The 22,994-nt window shown below is 33.7% G+C and overlaps 1 protein-coding gene across 3 annotated transcripts in view; it reads right to left on the bottom strand.

The window, feature by feature from the left end:
- Ca-alpha1T (Ca[2+]-channel protein alpha[[1]] subunit T) overlaps positions 1–22,994 on the bottom strand; it is a 126,721-nt gene that overhangs the window by 21,203 nt on the left and 82,524 nt on the right. For 2 of the 3 annotated variants that reach the window (XM_076688457.1, XM_076688458.1), the window contains exons 12-18: positions 22,284–22,621; positions 20,992–21,213; positions 20,272–20,401; positions 19,578–19,879; positions 19,292–19,443; positions 16,945–17,148; positions 644–800 (exon numbers count right to left, since the gene is read on the bottom strand). In XM_076688457.1, coding sequence (XP_076544572.1) covers positions 644–800; positions 16,945–17,148; positions 19,292–19,443; positions 19,578–19,879; positions 20,272–20,401; positions 20,992–21,213; positions 22,284–22,621 — 1,505 coding nt within the window. Of the gene's footprint in view, positions 1–643; positions 801–13,914; positions 14,036–16,944; positions 17,149–19,291; positions 19,444–19,577; positions 19,880–20,271; positions 20,402–20,991; positions 21,214–22,283; positions 22,622–22,994 lie in introns of all 3 variants that reach the window. The other variant, XM_076688459.1, reaches the window with a different exon arrangement.

The following is a 22,994-nucleotide window of genomic DNA, read 5'->3' as shown; positions in this document are numbered from 1 at the left end:
AAAATTTTTTTTTTTTTATGATAATTTTTATGTAATAGTTATTCAAAAAGAGACAAATTATCATTAAAAAAAAAAAAAAATGTTGGGAATCAAGGATTTGAACCGTGGATCTCTAGATTGCGAGTTGTATGTGTGAGTCTGTCATACTTCTCAATGTAAGTAGTAACTAACTTTAATTATTAATATCTTTTAAACAATTAGTCGTCTGCCCACAAAACGGGGTATAGACGTGTTCAGCTCGACGAACTCTACAAGCTGGCAAAGTTTCATTAATAAGTGAGTGTAACACTTGGGTAGTTCCCCTTATTAGTGTTACATTACAATATATCAGTAAACTTGCTTTTATATTAAAAAGATATACATATATTTTAATAAAAATTTCTACATCCACGAATCTCATTTCTACTCATAGAATATAATAGCAACATTTGATTGTCCAATTTTGAAACACCCTGTAGACATAGATATAAAGACATAGAGACAAAGACACAAAGAAGGACAAAGACAGACATAAACGTAGACATAGAAAATACACATAAGAATAGATAAAGGTAAAGAGAATAAGGAGAAGAAAGTATGATGTGTTTCTAAATACTTAGCGCATATACCGTGTTTTTGGTGTAAGAGAGGGGAACGGTGGTACCTGAAAGACCGTGACTAGTGCCCAGACGATGTCGTTGAAATGTTTGCGATCACAGCGGCACATTGGGTGCCGCGAGACCACCTCGGCACAGGTGCAGGGCCGACTCCGGTCCGCCCACATGCAAAACTTACCCCCGAACAGGTACATCCCTAGGATGCTGCAACCGAGACAATCCGCCGGCCTAAAGTATCGCCTCATTTCAAATGGAACGGTAAGGATGGGGCGAAGGATATTGATCCTCCAACCATGGAGCGTCTTCAGTCAAAATATTTCCTCCTTCTTATCAGAAAATACGTCATTTCATCAGAAAATTACTAAGCACGCGATATCGCGTGATTGAACTTTTAGCGACTGATAACAGTGAAAGTGTTAATCTGACATATAGGTTGCCTTTAAATTTATATTTTATCGATTTTTTCTTGATAAAAGTTGTCGGCAGAAGAAGCGGTCAGCGATTTGAATGTATAGCCATGATAAAAATACGTATCCGGGTTACATAATCCCTTAGAGATACTATGCATGTCAGTTCCAATATAGGAGCATGAATATTTTAAGCTGTAATTTCAAGCTGGAATTGCGTTGGCTATTTGCCGATGCGTTAGTTAGCTGAATGTTCATTGGAACGTTGATTGCTCGGTAAGTGAATGAACATATCAATTGATATCGTGTTTTAGGTAATGTTAATTAATCAACGTCCTTGTTTTCAGAAGCAAACATTTGCTAATTAGAAAATTTGTTTTACGTATTTTATTTAGTACTTAAAGTTACTTTATTTAATTAATTTAAGGTACTCAAATTATTTATTTAAAGATCCAGTACTTCCCAAATTTTCTGTGTGTCTGATAGAGATAATTAATCAGAAATTTAACAATAAAATTATCAAAATTTGGATAAGGCTCAATTTTAAATAATTACCAAAGATTCCTTCATTTCCAAAAATTAATGACAATTGAACTATTTAGTACTGCAAGAAACAATAATATTTGCTTTAATTAGGAATAATAATTATTGTAAAAAAGATGAAGACGCTCCATTGGCAGGTATTAAGCAGGTATATCGTGTGAACAGCAAAAACAACTGTCACTCGAAGCTTATACAGTCACATTCTGCAAGATCGGTGTACATAAATGGATATTTATGCAGATATAAAGAATATTTAGTATTTAAAACAAATAAACAAATTGACATATGTCTATAATATATTAGATTCAGTAATAAGTTCGTTCGAATTTTGAGAATAAACATATTAGTATGTACCCCAGAAAATTTATGGCATTTTCTTTCGTTGTAACTTTATCATTTGGTATATACACTTGGTTGCAATATAGACTTCTCATGGCTAAAGATAAATGTAAGAGAAAAAGTCTTCCATCAGCCTTTATTGTTAAAAGAACTTAAAACGAACTTAAGGAGAAACTAACTTAACAAAAGGACAAACAAAATAACTCCTAAAACGTCTCAGTCTCTACACTTTTATGTAGAATTAAAGAAAGAAGGATTCAACCACTCGCATTATTTATCTGTGTTCTTCATGTGTGAGGACAGGAGTTTTTAGGTTAGGTTCTCCCTAGGTGGTTCCAAGATGAATGGCAAGAAGTAGAATGTTCTTCTCTCTACTTATGGTTAGCTGAAGGATTGCTCAGAGTCGAGATCGGATTAAGATTTATTAAGCCCGGGTTATTAAACCTTGGTTGATAAAGACTGAAAATAAAAATTTATTCTAAATAAAATTAAATAAAATTTAATTGTAAAAAAGGGCAAGAGTAGAAAAAAATGAATTTAATATTTTTTGAAATGGAAGATTTATCACTGACCACTCTGGAAAGTATGGCTCGGGGTTGTATTTCCCCACAGATTTCCCCTTAATCTGGCGTTGCTTAGACTAGGCAAGTAACTTGAAAAAAAGGAGAGACCTAAACCCAAGAATGGAAAAGAAAGAAATAGTCTTCCTAGCTTTAGAAAATTATTGGTACGGGTCTATTCCCTTAGTTCTACTAATTAGTTACCTAATTTGAACGGTTTTAAAAAAAAGCCTACATTGCACCTGAATGTACAACACCAAGCAAGTAGGCTTTCCTATGGAAAATGGCGATATAGCTTTCGACTTTGGGAAGATCTAAGAAAAACATAACATAAACCTTTCCATTCTGGACGGATAAGAAATATAATTAAGCCCCTTCTTTACAACTTTCCTTATTGTTAGTCAAGGAAAGTCTACATTTCACACGACTATACAGAAATATTTTTCAAAGACAAGAAACTGATGGAATGATTCAGTTTATAGGAAAAATTGGTTTCTATCCAAAATCCAAAATCACTTCTTATTTATTCTATGTGACTGTTGATATTCAAATAGTAAAATCTGTCAAGTAAATTTATACTGCTTTCTGCTGTAATATTTGTAAAAGAATGAATATCATAAAAGTGGTTTTGAAAATCCAGATATGACAATAAACTTCTTGAAGATAAACCACAGGAAGAATGAACAAACATTCTGATACGTATAGTGGGCATTTTGAATTGTAGCCAAGACAAAACCATTACTGAGGACATATACTCGACATAACTCGAAATGGTACTCGAAAAGGTTTTAAGGATCGATAAATCGTGAGGATGCTCTCTTTCTTCGAAATAATGCAAGATAGTGCATTAAGCACAGATATTGAAGAATAATGCAGGACCATATACTGCAGAATGGACTCTGCAAAGAATTACTTGCTTCGAACACTTCAATTCATCTTTTATTTACTTTTCTTATTTTAAGTTTTATGTCGCATCAATTGTCACATTTTAGCAACGGCACACAGGTCCTAGCCTTGACATTATTAAGTAAATATAATTTTGGAAAATTGTTTAAATAAAAATTGTTGAAGCGACTATAATTTTGAAGTTTGAAAACGACTATAATAATTTTTCAGCTCAAAAGGTGAATTTTGATAAAAACGGTATTTATAAGCTTGTATCAAATTGCGAAAGAATTTTTGAATTTAAAATAATACATTTTTTATTATTCAAGTGAGATTAAAATTTCGCGAACATAACTTTTATTTCTAGCATTTGACGTTATTATATTTCTAGAAAAGATAGTGTACCGTGGAAATAAAATAGAAATGGTTTGAAGAAATTCAGAAATGGAGATTTCAGTTTGGGAAATAGAGAACGAAGTAGAAGACCAATTTAAGACCAGGTAAGATTGATGGTAACCAGATATTCACATTAATTGAAAAGAATCCATGATATATGATATGGGATATTGCCAATTTATCAAATATTTCATAGGAATTGATTCCCTAACATCTGATGAAACTGCAAAACTTCCTTATTAAATAGTATAAAGTTGAACTTTTCACCAGACCAATGATAACAAAAATTGGATTATTTATAATATTGTTCAAATCAACTAGAAACAACTACTGGTCAATTCATATATGAATCACGTCTTTTTCTAAAACAATCCAATGTCCTATATGTAAGATATACTGTTCTCCGTTTACAAGTCTTTTAGAACGACACAGGGGTAATAAGGGGTACTGAGGACACATCAACCGGCCCTATAGTTTTGCACGAACCTATTACAGTAAAACCTGAATAAATGCAACGAAAGAATGCTTGGATGAGTGCAACATCGCTATCCCCTCCACTTGGGGGGATCCCCCTAGACGAACCGAGCCGCTCAACGAGAAAACCGTGTAATATGATCCGACCGTAATATCGGTGTGACTAATACAAATTGAACGATAAAACTTTTTTATTTTTATCTTTTTCTTAATGAAACTTTTACTAACGCATTTGTGAGATTTTTCTGATTAAAATGACACCAAACATGATATAGTTTGAATTATATTTATAAACAATAGTAATAGAATGAAGAATAGAATAAAAGATGTGTACAGACACAGAATCGGCATGTCGGCTGAATACAAAACATGTGTACGGACACAGAATCGGCATGTCGGCTGAATACAAAACATATGTACGGACGCAGAATCGACACCTCGCTTGGATAAATGCAACATTAAATGCCCAGAATCGACACCTCGCTTGGATAAATGCAACATTAAATGCCCAGAATCGCCACCTTGCCTGGATAAATGAAACCTTTGAAACCAGAGCCGACACCGCGACTGGTTTTGTTTTCGATCTCTGTTGCTTTTCGCCAACCTTTAACATCAATTTTAGCAAGTAATTATAATTGAAACTATATATCGTGTTTGGTACCATTTTAATCAGAAAAATTTAACCTATGCGCTAGTAAAAGTTTCAATAAAAAAAAGTCAAAAATAAAAAAGTTTTATAGTTGAATTAGTATTAGTCACACCGATACGTTTCGGCTCTTTCCTTTGATCATCGGACCTCTCTCTTTCCGCCACTGTCTGTCCCTTTCTACGTTCACGCTTGGCTGGTCGTCGCGTGTAACCCGAGATTCGACACCTCGCTTGGATAAATACAACCACTGGGTCCCAATCTTGGTTGCATTTATCCAGGTTTTACTGTAGTACTGTAGCGAAGTACAAAGATTGCGCCGAGGATGACATAGGAAGCAAAAGGGATTCTCCGCAGAAAGGATACCAGTGTGCCAGGCGTGGAGGATTCCGAAGTAATTCGTTAGAAGCCCCGGAATCCTCCTATGTCCTATAGCGTCAGCGTCGATCGCTGTGGGATTTAAGTCTGTAGGAATCAGACACTCCCCCACTACTCTCCACAAGTGAACAGTAGGAAGTCTTATCAAAAACTTCCCCACGTTAAAAAAAAGGGGTGCTTCGCAAACACCGACCGACTCTCTAGTTTTACACGAGCCTAATTAGTAAATGTGACAATTTTAGCCAATAGTACACTGAGTTCCATCGAAGTTGTCGCAGTGAAGTTGGCGCACTAACACATTCACGCCGCGACGGTGAGCCGATGGGCGTGGTGCCGACAACGCGGTGTGAATGTGTTAGTGAATGTGTAGCCAACTTCACTGCGACAATTTCGATGGGACTCATTGTCAGTGTATACTATGGTCGAAAGTACGCGAGAACTGAGGTCGGGGCACGACCAATCAGCCCAGTGTTCCTTCCGAGTGAAATCTTTATAGCCCCCTACAATAGGGGAACTCACTCCCCTGCCCAAGTAGGGGAACTCACTCCTGGAACACATGCTTTGGGACCCCTTCCAACGCTGCTCCTTCAAGCTTCATCTCTCCGAGGAGAAAGTACCGCCGCTAGGAAAGACGGAGAGACGGTAGTCGGAACCGTCCCATCTTGCTTGAAGGAGCAGCGTTGGAAGGGGACCCGAAACATGTATTCTAGGAGTGGATTCCCGTACTTGGACAGGCCAAACAGGGGAAAACCACTCCTGAAACACATGTTCCGGTTCCTCTTCTAACGCTGCTCCTTCAAGTAAGATGGGACAGTTCCGACTACCGTCTCTCCGAGGAGACAGTACCGCCGCTAGGAAAGATGGAGAGGCGGTAGTCGGAACCGTCCCATCTTACTTGAAGGAGCAGCGTTGAAAGGGGACCAAAAACATGTGTTCCAGAAGTGGATTCCCCTACTCTGCCAGGCCTGGTCGACAGCATCTCGGGCTCGTAGCATTGCACGCGTGCAAATACGGGCATTGGCGGGCGCCCGTGTCCGGCTTAGTAAGTACTTGCTGAGCGTCTCTGCAGTAGTCGCATATATGTCACTCAGAATAATAGTAGTTTATTTCCAATTTTATTAAAAACAAAACCTTAAATTAGCAATAAAATTTTAATTATATACAAGAAAAAGAAATAAGGTGGACATCATTAATGTTGTAGGAGAGTACCATTTTTCATTATATTAATTTTAGTCCGTAAATTTCATTATGGATCCGCAAAAATGTATTACAATTTGATTGATAAATATAATATTAACATATCTGTAGTACTCACCTGATGTTCCCCTGACAGTTTTCTAATTATTTTGATCCTTATAAAATACAGAAAACGTCAAAACCTATCTATTTGAATTCTTCAGTAATAAAAACGAAAGCTTTTATAGTAATTAAATATATAAATTACCTGAGGGGTGGTGAACAGACATCATTGATTATCAAAATTTCATGACAATACGAAGATACAAAATTTTGATTAATATCCGAACGAACATGTTACTGAACCTGATGCTTGTACATTAAGCGAATATTATACAAGCTGCGTATAATTTATAGAAAAAAAAACATATGGCAATAGTAATTAAATAGCAAACAAAAAGGATTGCTATCAACTTATTAATTTATAAAATTCTTATATTTTATTGATATTGCATATGAATAATTTACATGTTTCATGTAAGTGTCACTAGAAAATATTAAAATATTCCTGTAATTTTATAAAAATTTATTTTAGACAAAAGCTTTTCTACTTTTTAGTGCTGTATACAGGAGTTTCAAAAATTCATGGCAATACTCACGTGAAACATACTGTATCCTGTACAGGGTGTTTCAGAACAAATACCAAATTTTAGAGGAATACAATATTCATTAAAATGAAAAGAAGAAACATTTAATTAATTCAAAAATTGTTTATTTTCGAGTTATAATAATTTATAGTTAATTAATGGTTTCTGACATTTTAAAAAATTATGTTACGACACACTACAGAATTAAAATTAGCGAAAAGCTTTTCAAATATTTAACCATGTATATTTTTTTTAATTTTAGAAACATTTTATAATTTAAAAATGTCCAATTTTCGGACAAAGTTTACTTAAAATTTTCTATTTATTTGATTGATTATTATCTTCCACTAAATTTAACACAATATTGTTCTAAACACCCTGTATAGTACAATATTAATGATAAAGATAACTGCATCATCTGAAAAATATTAAATTTCCTTCTTTTTTAACAAAATTTGAAAATCAAAGAAACAGTACGTTTATATGCAGAGTAATTTTTCATTTCGTTTGTATCAATTGGAATCAAATGAAATACAAAACGACTGGAGCAAAGGATACCTATCATTGCAGAATGTCACGATTAAGGTTTACGGGGAGAGGAGAAAAAGATAAAGAGAGAAACGAAAGATGGCGAAGCGTAAATATAATCTCTAAATATAAGTAAGGTTAAAAGTATTAAACGAATTTTTAGCGGCTGGTTGCACAAATACACACTAGCTATCGATATTAGCAGTATCTGTAATATTGTTACGAATCTTATATGTTTCTATAATATTAAGTTATTGCATATCAAATGGCCAATTTTTGAAGCTTAACAATCTGGAAAAATTAAATATTACTATATTATTTCATTACATAATATCTTTATTAATTTTCCAGATGCAAGATGATTAGATGTAAAAATTCAAATTCGTCTATTATTTTTTCTCGAAATTCAATTACATCATTTATTTAGATGAAATATACCATGGATTTCAAAAGTAATCCATCCTTTGTAATAGAATAATTTTATTTAAATTAATCAAACTGATTTGAGTTTTTTTAAGAAGCTAGAAAAATGAGTTTATTAGATAACATATATTCAAATTTTCAACGTGTATACATATATATGTAACTTATTTAAATTTATAAAAGGCTTTTGTTTTAATTTTCTTTACAGGCTCAAATACATCACTATTCCTTTTGCAATTTTGACTAATTACAATTTCTTCAAAACGACAGGAACTTGTCATCTGGCAAATTAATTTCTATTACTTCTAAAAAACAAAACTCAAGTCGTTTGATCAAATTTGAAAAAGATTTTCCTGTTTTGAAGAGGGGTATGTCACTTTTGTAACTCATTGTAGCTAATGTAACTGCATTAATAACGTCAGTTTTATAATTTCAAATAAGTAATTGCAATCAACTAATGTGGATAATTTTGAACAATCAATCAGTACATTTTGGAACTGAATTTTTGCAAATAAACTGGCTATTTCATTTGCAACAACCTAATAGTGTCTACGTGGGAACTGAGTAGCACGGGTCTGGGTAATTGGATAAATAAACGTGTCTATTTACAGTGGCTAACGGAGAGGTATTAACAATAATAATACGCAAACCGTACGCAATTACATGTGGAAGTTCTTTACGGTTGTATCGTTTGGTATATTCTCCCTTTTTTCAATCTATCGAGCGTGGTAGGACGACGTTTTCTCAATTTGTGGGATTGATTGCACGCGTTTGTTCGTATTCGTGTTCGTATTTCACGCAACGATTTATTCAAACCCGTCGAATGTTTTGTACGCGATTGGAACACAAAGTGAATGTCAGACAAAACAAGTAAGTAGAGAGAAAAATCAGAGATACAGACAGAAAGTGAGCGAAACGAATGGAATAAAGAGATACAAAATACTGTGTGAAACCGAGGAGTTAGAGCAGACAAACAAATGTAGAGATATTTAATTTTTTTTTTTTTAATTAATGAATATACGGAGAAATGACGCTAGAAGAACGAAGTTTGCTACACTGTTAAAAATTCATGGCATAACTCAAGGTACATAGTTTCGTATAGAAGTGTACAAATTCGCGTGTAAGTATTGTATCATGGTAAAAGTAATTTTCATTTGCTGTCATTAATAGAATAAATATTTTATATTTTATTTATGTGGCCCAAAGAGCTTTATCTGTTCACACTAATTAAGCTTAATTTTCAAGGTTTCATTTTTTTAACCCTTGGTCTTATTATTTTCTTGAAATAAAGAAAATAGTTACTTTGATTGTGTAAATTATAATTGCAATTAAAATTATAATTTAATAGTAGTTTGTAGTTTTTGTTACCATTTTTGTTACCGTTTTGTTACCATTTTTGTTACTATTTTGATTACCATGTTTGTTACCATTTTTGTTACCATTTTTGTTACTATTTTTATTACCATTTTTGTTACCTTATTTGTTACATTCTTATCTTTTTGTTACCATTTTTTATTTTCAAACTACTACTAAAAATCACTTCAAATTAAATGACAAAAAATGTTAAAATTCCAATTTTATGTTTTTTTCCAAATAATTACCAAACATCATCGTGTAACAGTTAAAGATCCCCTGATATAATTGGCCAACATTTGTGATTTCAATTGCCGTTTTTTACAGTGTAACGAAATGTCGTATGATCGAATGTAGATATTGTAAGGAGATGTGTGCGTATTTGAAAAAACGGTCGGGGTTAACAGCGATGGGAAGCAACAATGATCATTAAAACGCGTATCAACATGCAAAGCGTAATATAAGAATATGAAACGACAATAAACATGCACCACAAGAATATACGATCAAAGCTGAAAAAACATTGTTACGAAAACGGCCAGTGTTCTCCAACTATGCTGATGCGACAAATCAAACAATTATTCGACAATAATCAACAATTCTCGGCAGCCTATTACCAAAGAAGAAACATAGATATTTGACAGAGAAGAGCAGCAGGGGAAGCAAAATACTGCACGTACAACAACCATAATAAGAACAATCAAATAACGTAAACAGATGAAAGCTTCAAGGCAATCACAGTCTCTTGCAAGATACAATAATCTATTAAAGAACTTATATCACAATTCTGTTGAGCGATAATTTGAATTTGAGGAAGGTACCTGGAATACCAATTCAACATTCGTACCCATAATCAATTCAAATTCTTTTATTTCTTTTTCAAATGCAGTGAAAGCGTGAAAACGATGATGAATTTTCTTTTTTTTCATAAAGTGTGATGTAAGATCTTTTGTTCGTCGACTCTCAGCACGTTTCCTGAACGATTTCTGTAAGTTTTTAATATGAATTTATTCTGTATGTAAATTTATTAAAAAATTATAGTTTCGAATACAATATATTTGTGAATAATAGAAATATTTTACAATATAATAGCTCATAATTTGAAGTGAATTTAAATGAAAAAATAAATTAAAAAATAAAAAGTAAATAGAATTGGATCATAACTAAATAAAATTCTTTTTCATAAGAATTTATTTCCTTATATTGTAATAATGTAATAAAATAATTTAATATCATAACATAACTTAATTCAAATTAGCTCAATATGCAATAATTAATTTGTAATTTTTCTTTAACCTGTGATATTTTTAATAAATCCTTTAATAAAAGATGAGTATAAAAGACCAGTAAAGAATCATTATTTTAAAAATGTAATTTAACTATATGACGAAGAAATAAAAAAGAGTAATGAAAAAGCTTTTGAATGAAATTATATTAATTATCAGAAATAGCAATTAAATGACATTTTAATTTCATTATTTAGCCGATCTTCATAAATGGGTAGTGAATAATTTTATAAAAATAAAAGTTATTTCTAATGATTTTTAAAAATCATTAGAAATAACAAATTGAATTAGTTTAAAAAATGAATCCTTACAGGTAGATTGCAAAGTATTAACCAGTCAATGAAAAACATTAATTACTTATTTTGTGTTCAAACATTTTTAAAAGAGCCATTAAAAATAAAAACAGAATGAATATAGTTGTATGTGGCCAAAGTAGAATTCTATTCGATACAAGTAACAAAATCCAATTGTTCGCTATTTTAAGCGAATTACGTAAATAACTTAAAGAAACTGTCCAGAAATCGTGATCGTAACGAGAAACACAAAGCAGATACAGTATTACCTCTCTAATGTCACTGGATAAGATCCGTGCCTTATTTCTTATTATTAAAAATGGATATACCAGTTTCAAGATTTTATCCTCTTATACAGAACATCTTAAAATAGAACATATACTTGAGAAATTGGTTCTCAATATTACATCATATCGAAATGTTCTGTATCATTTCACAATCTGCTGTTTCATTTTCAAAATACAAGTGATTGAAGAATGGGTATCTCACTTCCGGTGCGCAGTTATGCAGAAGAGCACGTGTTAAAGGCACGCATGTGCGAATATAAAGCGCTATGGGTAGCGAACCGTAGGTCCTGATGACATAGATTTATCCCCTTAGGCATACAAATTTTATACTTTCAGTGAACTTGAAAAGTCTTCCAGAGCTCAATTTATTAATTCTTCATAGAGTACACCAAACACATAAATGCATTTTTTCAATTATTTTATAAATTAGATCATTAAAAATTCACTTCAATGCTATAATTTTAATTAATTCACACAATTTATACATTTTTAGCTACAAGAAATGTAAAGCAATAATTAACCCTTATTACTGGAAGAAGTATTATTTTACTTTTAAAAATTAAATAGTGTCGAATGCAACATCACATGATTCATGTGTAATTTTTCTTAAGTGGAGACATTTCAAAGATATCAAGGTGAATTTCGTATTGGATGTAAGACTGTGTACTTTATATTCATCAATTGACGCATTTTTTTATTCTCTACAAAAAATATTCGGGTACCTGGATCGGAAATTGATTAATAATTGTTCAAAAGATATCTTTTGAGGCGATTTAGTCTCGCCTAATTTGACAATTGTTCATTGAATTTTGTATTTTTCTTGACGTCAGTCTTGCTGTTCTCTACAAAAAATTATTAAGGTACTGAGGTCGGAAATTGATTAATTTAAAAAATATCTTCTTAACTATTCAATTTTTTACCCAGGTATCTTAATACTTTTTTGTGGAGAATAAAGAAACGCAATAATTGATCTAAATCTAAACCAAAGTAGAAAGTTCCATTAAAAAAAAATGAAGATGACGTTAAAAGCTTTGGAATGCTTCCATTTCTGATGTCAACATAAATATCATGTAATGCTATATTCGACATCATTTAATTTTATTTAATTAAAATTTTTGTATGTGATACCATTTCAAAGCTACAGGTTGGTCCAGTTACATGGGACAGTCTTTATATAATATTAACCCTCCGACGGCGGACCATGGAGAGAGCCTAATTTAATTTTGTACTTTATGTTATTTTAATTGTTTCTTTAAAAATTATCCTTCTAATAATGAAACTCTTTCATCTAAAAATGATACATGTAACTTTAGATTAATATTCTTATATATGTTTTGCAATTTTGGGTCTATATTGACTCAGACTTTGCTGTTCAAGGATCAAATAAAGACTCCAGACATCGTTAACTATTCACATATCAGCCTATCGTTTGAAACCGTACACACCGGAAATCAAATCTCCAATTTTCAATCGCTTATGTTTTGAAAAATGGTTATAAATTACAAACAGAAGCATGATATTATAATCTCTGTTAAGATAGAAAATATACAGTTTTCGAGTTGTACAATCATTTTAGGACTCCCTATATATCTCTCGTTTGCAGAAACGTGATCGAGACAAGGTTATCATTTCTGTAGAAGTAACCAAAATCATAATTTGCCACTCAGTATACAGTAAATCTACTAAGCAAAATTGAATTTTAAAGGCGTATGCACATGTAAGATAACTTTGATAACGTAGATTTACTCTGCGTTTACAGACTGCACCCTATAATTATAAGCCCGTTTCAAACTAACCATATTTTTAGCAATCACTACCTTGCCACATCATAAATGCTTCTAGCTACCTCTGGTCAGACTTTGGCATTGACGTTCAGTTTGCTTTTAGTTGCACAAATGACAATTACTATATACTTCACTATATTTACTATAATTAACCCTTGCTTGCCAACAGTGTATACGAGAATCTAACCAATTAGAGAGGCAATACTGCAGCAGCTGAAGCATATCCAAAGGCTAACTTGACGCGCGCGACATGACAGTTCTTCTTTCAACCCTTTGGGGACGATCGAGGCATATATGTGTCGAAACATAATTGCCATAGTAATTTATAATTCCAATCATATTACATTGTATTTTTGATACAAAACGAGGTATAAGTGTAGACAGTAAAACTTCATAATATATGCTTCGAAGGATGGAATTATTATTTCTTTTATTTTAAATTTAAGAATAAAGAAAAGCTCCGTCCCCAAAGGGTTAAATAATTGAAACACTCGTTAGACGACGACTGCGAGTAAACCAGCAGAGAAAGCGAAGAAACATCATCAGGTTCAATTGCTCGAATGATTCGTGACCTCCTCCTACCTCGATACGGCTGCATGCCATAGGAGTTTCGTGTATCTCTCATACGTTACCTTCAGACCTCGCGAAATCATAAAAGTAGCTGAGACAGTCTGCGCTCGTACGAGGAGGTTCAGCGTTCAATGACAAACGTAACAAATACGCATGTATAGTATGGTAACTTAGCGTACGTGGATGCGTGTGTAACGTTAATATGTACGAATATGTATATATTATATTATATATATAGTTGTGTTATATATATATATAATATAATATAATTGTAATATAATATACACTATATAGAGAAAAAAAACCCTCGAGGGATACGTGGAAAAGTATCCTTTGTAGGTACCTGAAACACCGTCACAATAGCCCAGAGTAACGAGTCAAAGTTTTTCCTATCACACTCGACGTCAGAGCTGCCTTTCATCGTTTCACAGAATTTGCAACCAAACAGGTTCATCCCGAGAATACTACAACACAACGAAACGTGCAATGTACTTCCTTATCCGTAAATATATAGATAGATAAATATGTGTACAGAGAAAAAGAAAGTCAGAGGGGAGGGTTGGAAAGTATATGAGAAACGGATCAAATCGAGGGACCTTGTGAAAGTAATAAAATAAATATAAGTTGAAAGAAAGAAATTTCTGTTTTTTTAAGTCTGACTATGGTGCGCACTCGCGTTTCTTGCAAATAATTACTATAAAAATTCATTATAAAATAAAATTTTCTTATTTTGAAGTAATAAATTCTAATTAATTGAAATATCACTAATTCGTACTAGAAAAATAAAATTTTTCTTTTTATAATAACTGGACTCTATGTGGTTCGCAATTATTTTCAAAGTTTTGTTCGAAAAATAAAAAAGTTTGCTTTCTCAATAAAGCTCAATAAACTTAAATAACAATTAAATTCAATCAGTGAAGGGTTGATTGTTAATTCTGATATATAATTTTCTTTGAGCGTTGTTTGATAAACTACTCATTTTAGTTTTGAAATTTTGTAAAATTCTGCAGTAATGTTTAAACTATTTTGCAAAATAATTATACGTTCTGCATAATTAATAATACTTCAATAAATTGCCAATATAAAATAAACACTCCATCACTTTTAATGCAACTTGGTTTAATTTTATCGATCTGCCATAAGAAATAACAACATAATTATTTAATTATCCTTCAATAAGCAATCCAATGGACCAACTTAATTATTGATTATAAATAGTATTCATAAGCAGTTTCATACAAAAAAGGACCAAAAAATATTTCTAAAGTGTAATATTCTTAAAAAAAATTTCCATATAAAATGTATATTTAAATTCTGGTTAAATATGGAACATCACGAACATTCATAGACAAAACAAAGTTAAATTAGAAAAAAAAATGTAACAGTGATTACGATGAGCAATCAATTAATCGTTGAATGATTTTCAAACGCGAGATAGTGAGAAGCCGGTATAGGCAGCATAATCAAATAACCGAAAAAAGTACATATTATCCATTCGCAAGCTGTCTAATATCGATGACCACACCGAGGCGCATTTTGTAGGCACTTAGAGTACATAGCAAACAAAAGAACAGAGGGGACAATAGAATAATTAAAAAAACGTACGAATACACGAATAATCAATAGGTAATAATATGTGTGCGTATACACACTATTGTTATTAATAGTATGCATATTTACACACATACATATAGTATATACATATATTTGTCGATAGGTAAAAGCTGCATGCACACACGAAAATATATATATACACGTTCATACACAAGATATACACCATATCAAAGATGTACACCTTGAAAATGACAAATTCTTCATGAGAACAGAAATCGAAAAAATTTTTGGCATTTTGTATCTTGGGTTTTTATTTTTGATTATATATAAGAGATTGAAAATGGGACGTTTGAATTTTGAAGTGCTATGTTTAAGTTTAGGTAAATTAATCTATTTGAATTTCATATTGTCTTTATGGTATGAATAGATTTACCCAGGTGATGAACTCTGACTATCATAAAGTCAGAGACTATGCATTAAGTGCATGCAAAATGAAATTTTAGAATTTCGGAATTTAGTAGTCTTAGAATTCTGAGATTTCGGAATTTAGTAGTCTTAGAATTTTAGAATTTTGGAATTCTAAGATTTCGGAATTTAGTAGTCTTAGAATTTTAGAATTTTATAGTGTTAGAGTTTTTAAATTGTAGAATTCTAGAATTTTAGAGTTTTAGAGTTTTAATGTTTTAGAATTCTAGGACTTATTGAATTTTAGAACTTTAGAGTTCAAGAATCATTTGGGTTTTAGAACTTTGAAGTTTTAGGATTTTAGAGTTCTAGAATTCTAGAATTTTAGTGTTATAGAGTTTTACCATTTAAAAATGATAAGAGCCCCTACCTAATTACACTAATGATCACGAAATATGATTAGCTATTCAAACGTGCATTAGATAGCCTTAGATGCCTTAGAAATGGAACATTCAATTTTTAATTACTTATATTTGAAAAACGGGGACTCAAATTCCAAAACGATCAAAAATTTTTCACTTCCTTTCGTTATGAAAAACTTGCAATATTCACAGTGTATATCTTCTTTTAAACAGTCCGTGTACACGCATGCGTATGAACATGTATATATGTATATATAGATATTCATATCGATATTCATACGTACAAATGTCCTCTAATAAACGGTAGAAAGTAATGTATACGTTCAATGCCTCAAGCCATGACAAAGGGCCGACAAGGCACCCCTTGTAAACGTGCCAACAAACACCCATCGTCATTACCATTACAACGTTAGAAAACGCTGCTCACAAACGCAACAGAGTCGGTATATTATATGTATAACCAGATTCACTTGCGACTCGGTCATCTATGTGATGCGTTTACGCGACGATCCATATATATATGCGATGAGAAAAGTGAAAGCGCATGAAGAAGAGAAGACAGGAGTAAAACGGAAGATATAGTCACTTGGTACACTTCGTGTTCGAAGAGTAACGACAAATCAAGCCGCAGCTTCGTTAACGGGCAAGAAGCTGTTTCACAATTACAAATGGCAACGAATCTTCTTTAATAAACGTTGCACACGACCGACACTCCGGCTAGCTTCTCGTTGACATTTTAACGATTCGTTTTTCAAAATATTCCCCGTAAACATCCATCGGTCATCCAATGGTGTCATGCAAAACACGTTACGCTGATGAGATGATTATCCGAGCAATACGCGACACTGACCCACGTCCTTAAACACGACGCGACAATGATACCTGGCGCGAATCGCGATCCTGGAACGTGCATCTTCAATTTACAAGAACCGACGCTGGGACAACCGCGACAATTCCAACACTCTTGCCAAAAAGGAAATGGAACGACTTACCTGAATATAAAGATGAAAAGTACTAAAAGGGAAAAGAATACGGCAACGTTATCCATGGTACGCAGCATCACGAACAGTTGTCTTCTTAGGTTAGGTAAGAATCGTACGAGCTTCAGGATTCTCAATAAACGGAAGGTCCTTAGAACACTCAAGCCGGAACTACCGCTTCTCTCTTCCACGAATGCTTGAAAGATCTCCACGACACTATTGCAAACAAAATTCGTAATTGTTAGGGGCTATGAGATTCAGGTAAGGGTGGATATTTAAGGAGAAAACAAGAGTGACAGTAGCATCTCTAGTGGAGTAATCATCATGGTGAAATAACGGAAAGTAAGTCACGTCAGGGGCTAATACTGAAGCTGAAAATATCTACAGCGGAGTTCACCAGAGTCCATAACTGCGAAAAGACCAGTTTTCGTTCTTCGCGCATCTCCAGTACGCATCTTCGCCCTGATTGGCGGTACTCCCAAACGAAGTAGAAAGCGATTAGCGGAGAGCTCGCTGCGTTCCCCCACCATCTTGCAACCTGCGCGTCGCAGTTATGGACTCTGGTGAACTCCGCTATATATAATAACGGTATTTTTCGGTTACACCTTCAAAACCCTTATAGGAACCGAAATACCGAAATACCGGGATGATATCATACCGGTATATTTACTTTTATAACGGTATACCGGTAATTTTTCTGGTTTTCCTATTTGAAAAAACTTTCACTTTTTTGAAACAGAAACTTAAAATCAATGGATTCTGTATGTATTATCATTATGTTAATGACGCTAGCAAAGTCATATTAAAACCGATATAGGGTGTCCCAGAACTGGGGTAGGACCCGTGGAGGGATGATTGCTGAGGTCATTCTAAACAACTGTTTCCTTTGCCAAAATGTTGGTTAAGGCTTTGTTTTCGAGTTATTAACGAAAAACACTGGCCAATCAGAGCGTGCCTTTAGCGCAGGCCGAACCGCGAGAGTATTGGGTATGCTCTGCGTTCAAACCGTGGTCGTGATCAAATGCATCAGCACTTGCTGGACGAAAGTTGTATTGAATAATGAATTAAAAAAAGAAAGGTATAATAGTATCGAATTATTGGTTGGTCATGAACAACGAATCCTATTACACCGACGTGGTGCCGATGCACTTGATCACGACCACGTCTTGAACGCAGTGCATACCCAACACTCTCGCGGTTCGGCCCGCGCTAAAGGCGCGCTCTGATTGGCCAGTGTTTTTCGTTAATAACTCAAAAACGGAGCCCTAACCAACATTTTGGCAAAGGAAAAAGTTGTTTAGAATGACCTCAGCAATCACCTCCACGGGCCCTACCCCAGTTCTCGGACACCCTGTATGTATACATATACAGGGTGTTTGACAACAGGTGGGAGATTTTTTAAGGGGTGATTCTAGGAATCAAAATAAAACGAAAATCAAGAATGACGAAATAGCGTTTGCGGCTTTGTTTTCCAGTAATTAACGTTTAAAACTTCGAGTAAAAAGCACCTAAAACCTGCAATCTGCCCAGTAACGACGACTGAACGTCAGGTCAGCAGGGGTGGGTACAGCAATTGATAATGAGTAATTGAGGTGGATATTTGCTTATAACATTGTAAATTTAATAAAAACTTAAATATTTTTTTTAATCAAACATAATAAAAAGAAAAAATTGTGGCCATAAAAAACAGTAAATTATTGTAAATATGCACCTTTGGATATCAACGGGTTAACTTTTACCAATAGCCATTTTTCTTTTTTTAAAAAAGCTAACAGGAAGTGATTGTTACTCTAAGTTTCTAAATGTCTGAAGCCTACGCAGACAGTATCCCGTCATGTACTGCAATGGAAAGTCCATTGTTACTTTTTCATGCTGGCAGTATTTGTTTTTAACTTTCTAACAAATTGTTTATAGCCGACCTTTGTTTAACCTTTTTTTCTTATTTTTACCTACAGAATATACCTCTGCATTTTCTCCAGAAAAACTCAAAATACCGATACCGATTTTGATAAAATTGGTATAATTTAAAATTTTAAAAAATGTTTGACGCATTAGAGTTTATGATATTAAAACATGAATTTTTAATTATATATACTCTTTTATAGTCATAAAAAAACAAATTAGCTACGTAATAAATAATATGCAACAAAGTAATAAATTTTTTAGATATTGCAAAAATACTTAAACAATTTCAATTTATGTTACTGTAATGTACATATAAGTCATGTTTTATAAAATAATAATTTTTATTACACTTTTATCTTCTTCATTTATATTTGAAAGATGAATAATAAATGCAATAAACATTTGTCTTTGACAGTCATTTTTTGAAAATTCAAGAATTATTTATTAAACGTACCTGAGGACCACAACGACCCCATCGAAGACGTTGAATCCATTGCTGATGTAACCAAACGGGCCCTCCGCGATTATTTTTAATAACATTTCCACGGCGAAGACAGCGGAAAATACGATATTGCTTATTTCAACCGCCACAGTCAATTGTGCTGGCTGTTGATAAATAAATAAGAAGAAAAGAACACGACGTTCAATACAGGTGTTTTAAAAATGAAACATCGAGAACAGTCAACAAAATGCATGGCAAGAATTATTGCACTTAACGATACTAAAAGAATAGTACTGACCTGGTTATGATATTCTATTCCCATGCTCAAAGTATTGATCAAAATTGCCAATAAAATACCCTGTTGAAAGTATTTGTGCTCGACCAGTTTCTTGATCGACCGTCTTATGCAACGTAACGCGCAGACACAACGACTTCCGCAAGTCCTAAGGACTCTCTTCGCCCGTGAAGCTTTAGTCCATTTGTCACCTTCCTCTGGCCATTGATCGCCGCCCTGGTGTTCGCAACAACAGGAACAATTATCAACATCCGTCACCAACCATTGTGTACGATCCTCTAAAGTAATATGTCGGTCCGTTATTCCTGAAAAAAGAAAAGTGTTTCATGGTATTTTTTTGACTGAATTTTATATAAAAAATAAGAGTACTGTGTCTTTTTATCTTCCAGTTATTTATGACAAATGTGTAACAATCACTATTTTAACCCTCGGACGGCGGACCATGGAGGGAACCCCAATTTTAATTCAAGTTCGTATTTAATATTATTTTCATTTTCTAAATTTTGCATCGTTTCCTTAAAAATTATTCTTCTAATATAAGGAACCCTTTATAATACCCTTGTATAGGTTTTGTAAGTTTGGGTCATAACTGACCTAGCCTCCGCTGTTTAAGGGTAAGAGGGCCATAATCAAGGATACGATAATTTTTAAAAATATAATAGGTTTCTTTTATTAAACGAAACGGAAATATAAGTACCTTTTGTAAGCGAATTGAGGAAGGAATCCAATGCCAATTGTCCAGTTGGTAAAGCTGCGCTTAGAGCCCCGCTCAGTGCTAATAATTCCTGACAGGTCATAGCTTCGTTCCCACCCAATTCAGCTTGCATCTGTAACAACATCCACGCACGATAAATTAAGGTTGATTCACACTATAACTCACGCCATGCTGATATTCTTAAGGCACTTAAAGGCACGCTTTGCTCTTTGATATTTGCACCGTCGCACTTAAATTCCTCTCAGCTATCATCGACTCTCTTTACTGTATTTTGTTAATTACTTGTATACTACATTTCTAATTGAACTTCCTAAGGAAGGAGTAATGATGATGAGATTATCATCACGTAAAGATAAAAGGGAATTTAAAAATCAGTAAAAATGAGTGGTTTCTGCTGCAATACACAAAAATGAATTTTATATACTCTTTCAAAAATTAATAGAATTTTTCACAATTACAGAACGTTACAAATTTTATTGTAAAAAATTTTAAGTTAATCAAGGTTCTCCATTCACATTGATGCAGTCGTTTAAAAATGGACGCGAGCCCATAACAAGCCCGCGGGCACTTGTGTACCCTACGGGCAATTTCGTGTACAGACCTAATATGAAGTATCTATAAAACATTACTTGAAAAAGTCTGATATAAAATTTCAATATAATTCTAATTATAGTATGAATGAAACTTTGTTGTAAAAGATACCTGTATGTGATCTGGCAGTGGACTCGACCAAACATTGCCGTCTCCGGTTTGGGTCATTTTTTCGCTCGAACACACGTTCCTTTCGCCAGGTGACACTATAGATCCAGCTTGCAATGCATTTCCCACGCTATTGCTGCCATGCAACAATACCACGTCGTTGAACATCACGCTACTTCTTCTACGATAATGCGTACAAGGTGGACTTAGCAGCGCGTTGTTTGTCTGAAGAAGAATGATTAATATTCATGAAGTCAAAAGATGTTGATGCTGTTTATTCGTGAATTAATATTTAAATGGTGGCTTGGCTCGGTCAAAAGCCTTTTGACCGTCTTTTGTTAACGTTAGTTCCATGCAGCAAAAGTCTTTTTTAACGCTTTTTGACTTCTTCAGAGAAAGGTTTTGTTAATATCTACATAGAATGTTTATATTAAAGGAGAGTGATACTTTGTCATAGTGGAACTAAGGAAGTCAATAGTAATCTGAAGTTAAAAATTACTTAAAATTATTATTTGTCTATTTTTAAGCTATTTATTTACCATTAGAAAGAATGAAGAAAGTTTCAATTAGAATTTAATTAATGTACAGTATTAAGCAAAGTAGGCTTCTCTAGGGAAAATGGCGTTACTGAAGAAACAAGAATATTAATACTAAAAGTAATTTAGGAAAAAAGATAATATAATGTTTAATTACTAAATATTATAAAATTTCGTATATAATTAAGAAATATTAATAATAAACTGATTATCGATTGTCGGCATCCTTTGAGAGGGTGATAGCTAGGGTGATTCTGAACAACTGTTTCCTATACTAAAATGCTCGTTAAGGCTTAGTTTCTGAATTATTAATGGGAAACACCGACCAATCAAAGCGCGCACAGTGGGCGGGCTCAACCGCGGGAGTAAGTACGAGAACCATCCGAAACCACTCGGTATCGCGTCAAGCTTGGTTCGTAGCTGACACTCCCGCGCCTGCGCACTATGCGCGCTCTGATTGGTTGGTGTTTTTCATTAATAATTCAAAACCTAAGCCTTAACGAGCATTTTGGTAAAGGAGAAAGTTGTTCAAAATCACCCCACCTACCACCCACAAGAGGGGTCTCCTCCCTTATGTTGTCGTACTCTTCGGGATCGCCTATGGCGGAGTAGGGGAAGTCTAGAGTAGGAGTGGCTCTATGACAAGGCCATGAAACTCGCGAATCCCCGAACCCTTTGACTTAATATCACAAATATTATAGATTTGACAAATACACACCCTGGGTGAGTTTGCTGGTATAAAATATAAAAAGAACACACCTGTATGCTGGCTTCAGTAGCATTGGAGACGACATTGTCACTTCCGTTACAAGAGACCGATGAAGTTCGATGGAGACCTAAGCGATGGCCCACATTCGAAGAAACGTCTGCCTCGGAAATTTCAGGACTAGCGCGGGGTGCAACAGCTAAATTTCCATTACTCCCGCCATTATTGCTACCTGCAGTAGCCAGAATTGCACCCTGCGATGGTGGACTATTGGCCGTAAAATCAGTTAGCGATCCATCACCGCTGCCGATACCCTGCTGTTGTTGCTGTTGTTCCGCGTACTCGAGTGCCGCCAACAACCGAGGACACCTTCCATAGTGAAGTCTCCTATCTAGTGGATGGTAATTAAATGAACAATAATGATATTAATGTGCATGATGTTACATTTACTTACAACAGAATTACACTATCCTACATACACATATTTTGTGTTGTAATAATCAATGGGTGATCGGTTTTCATGCATTGATTATGAATCGGAAACCTATGTTTCTCCATTGATCTCAATTTAAAAAAAAAACTAAATTTGAAAGAAAAGTAAAATTTTCAATTTTAATAATCTTTTATTTTTTCAATTATAAATAATCTATTTTGTAACTTTATTTGACGATTTTTACGAGAAAATGAAGCAGTTAGATTTTGTCTTAGATCTTTAATATTCAAAATAAAATAGAAGATATCTGAAAAATTCACGTGTGACGAAT

This window comes from Osmia lignaria, chromosome 5 (assembly GCF_051020975.1).
Source record: "Osmia lignaria lignaria isolate PbOS001 chromosome 5, iyOsmLign1, whole genome shotgun sequence".
Classification (NCBI taxonomy): domain Eukaryota; kingdom Metazoa; phylum Arthropoda; class Insecta; order Hymenoptera; family Megachilidae; genus Osmia; species Osmia lignaria.
This window is presented reverse-complemented; position numbering and strand designations above follow the sequence as displayed.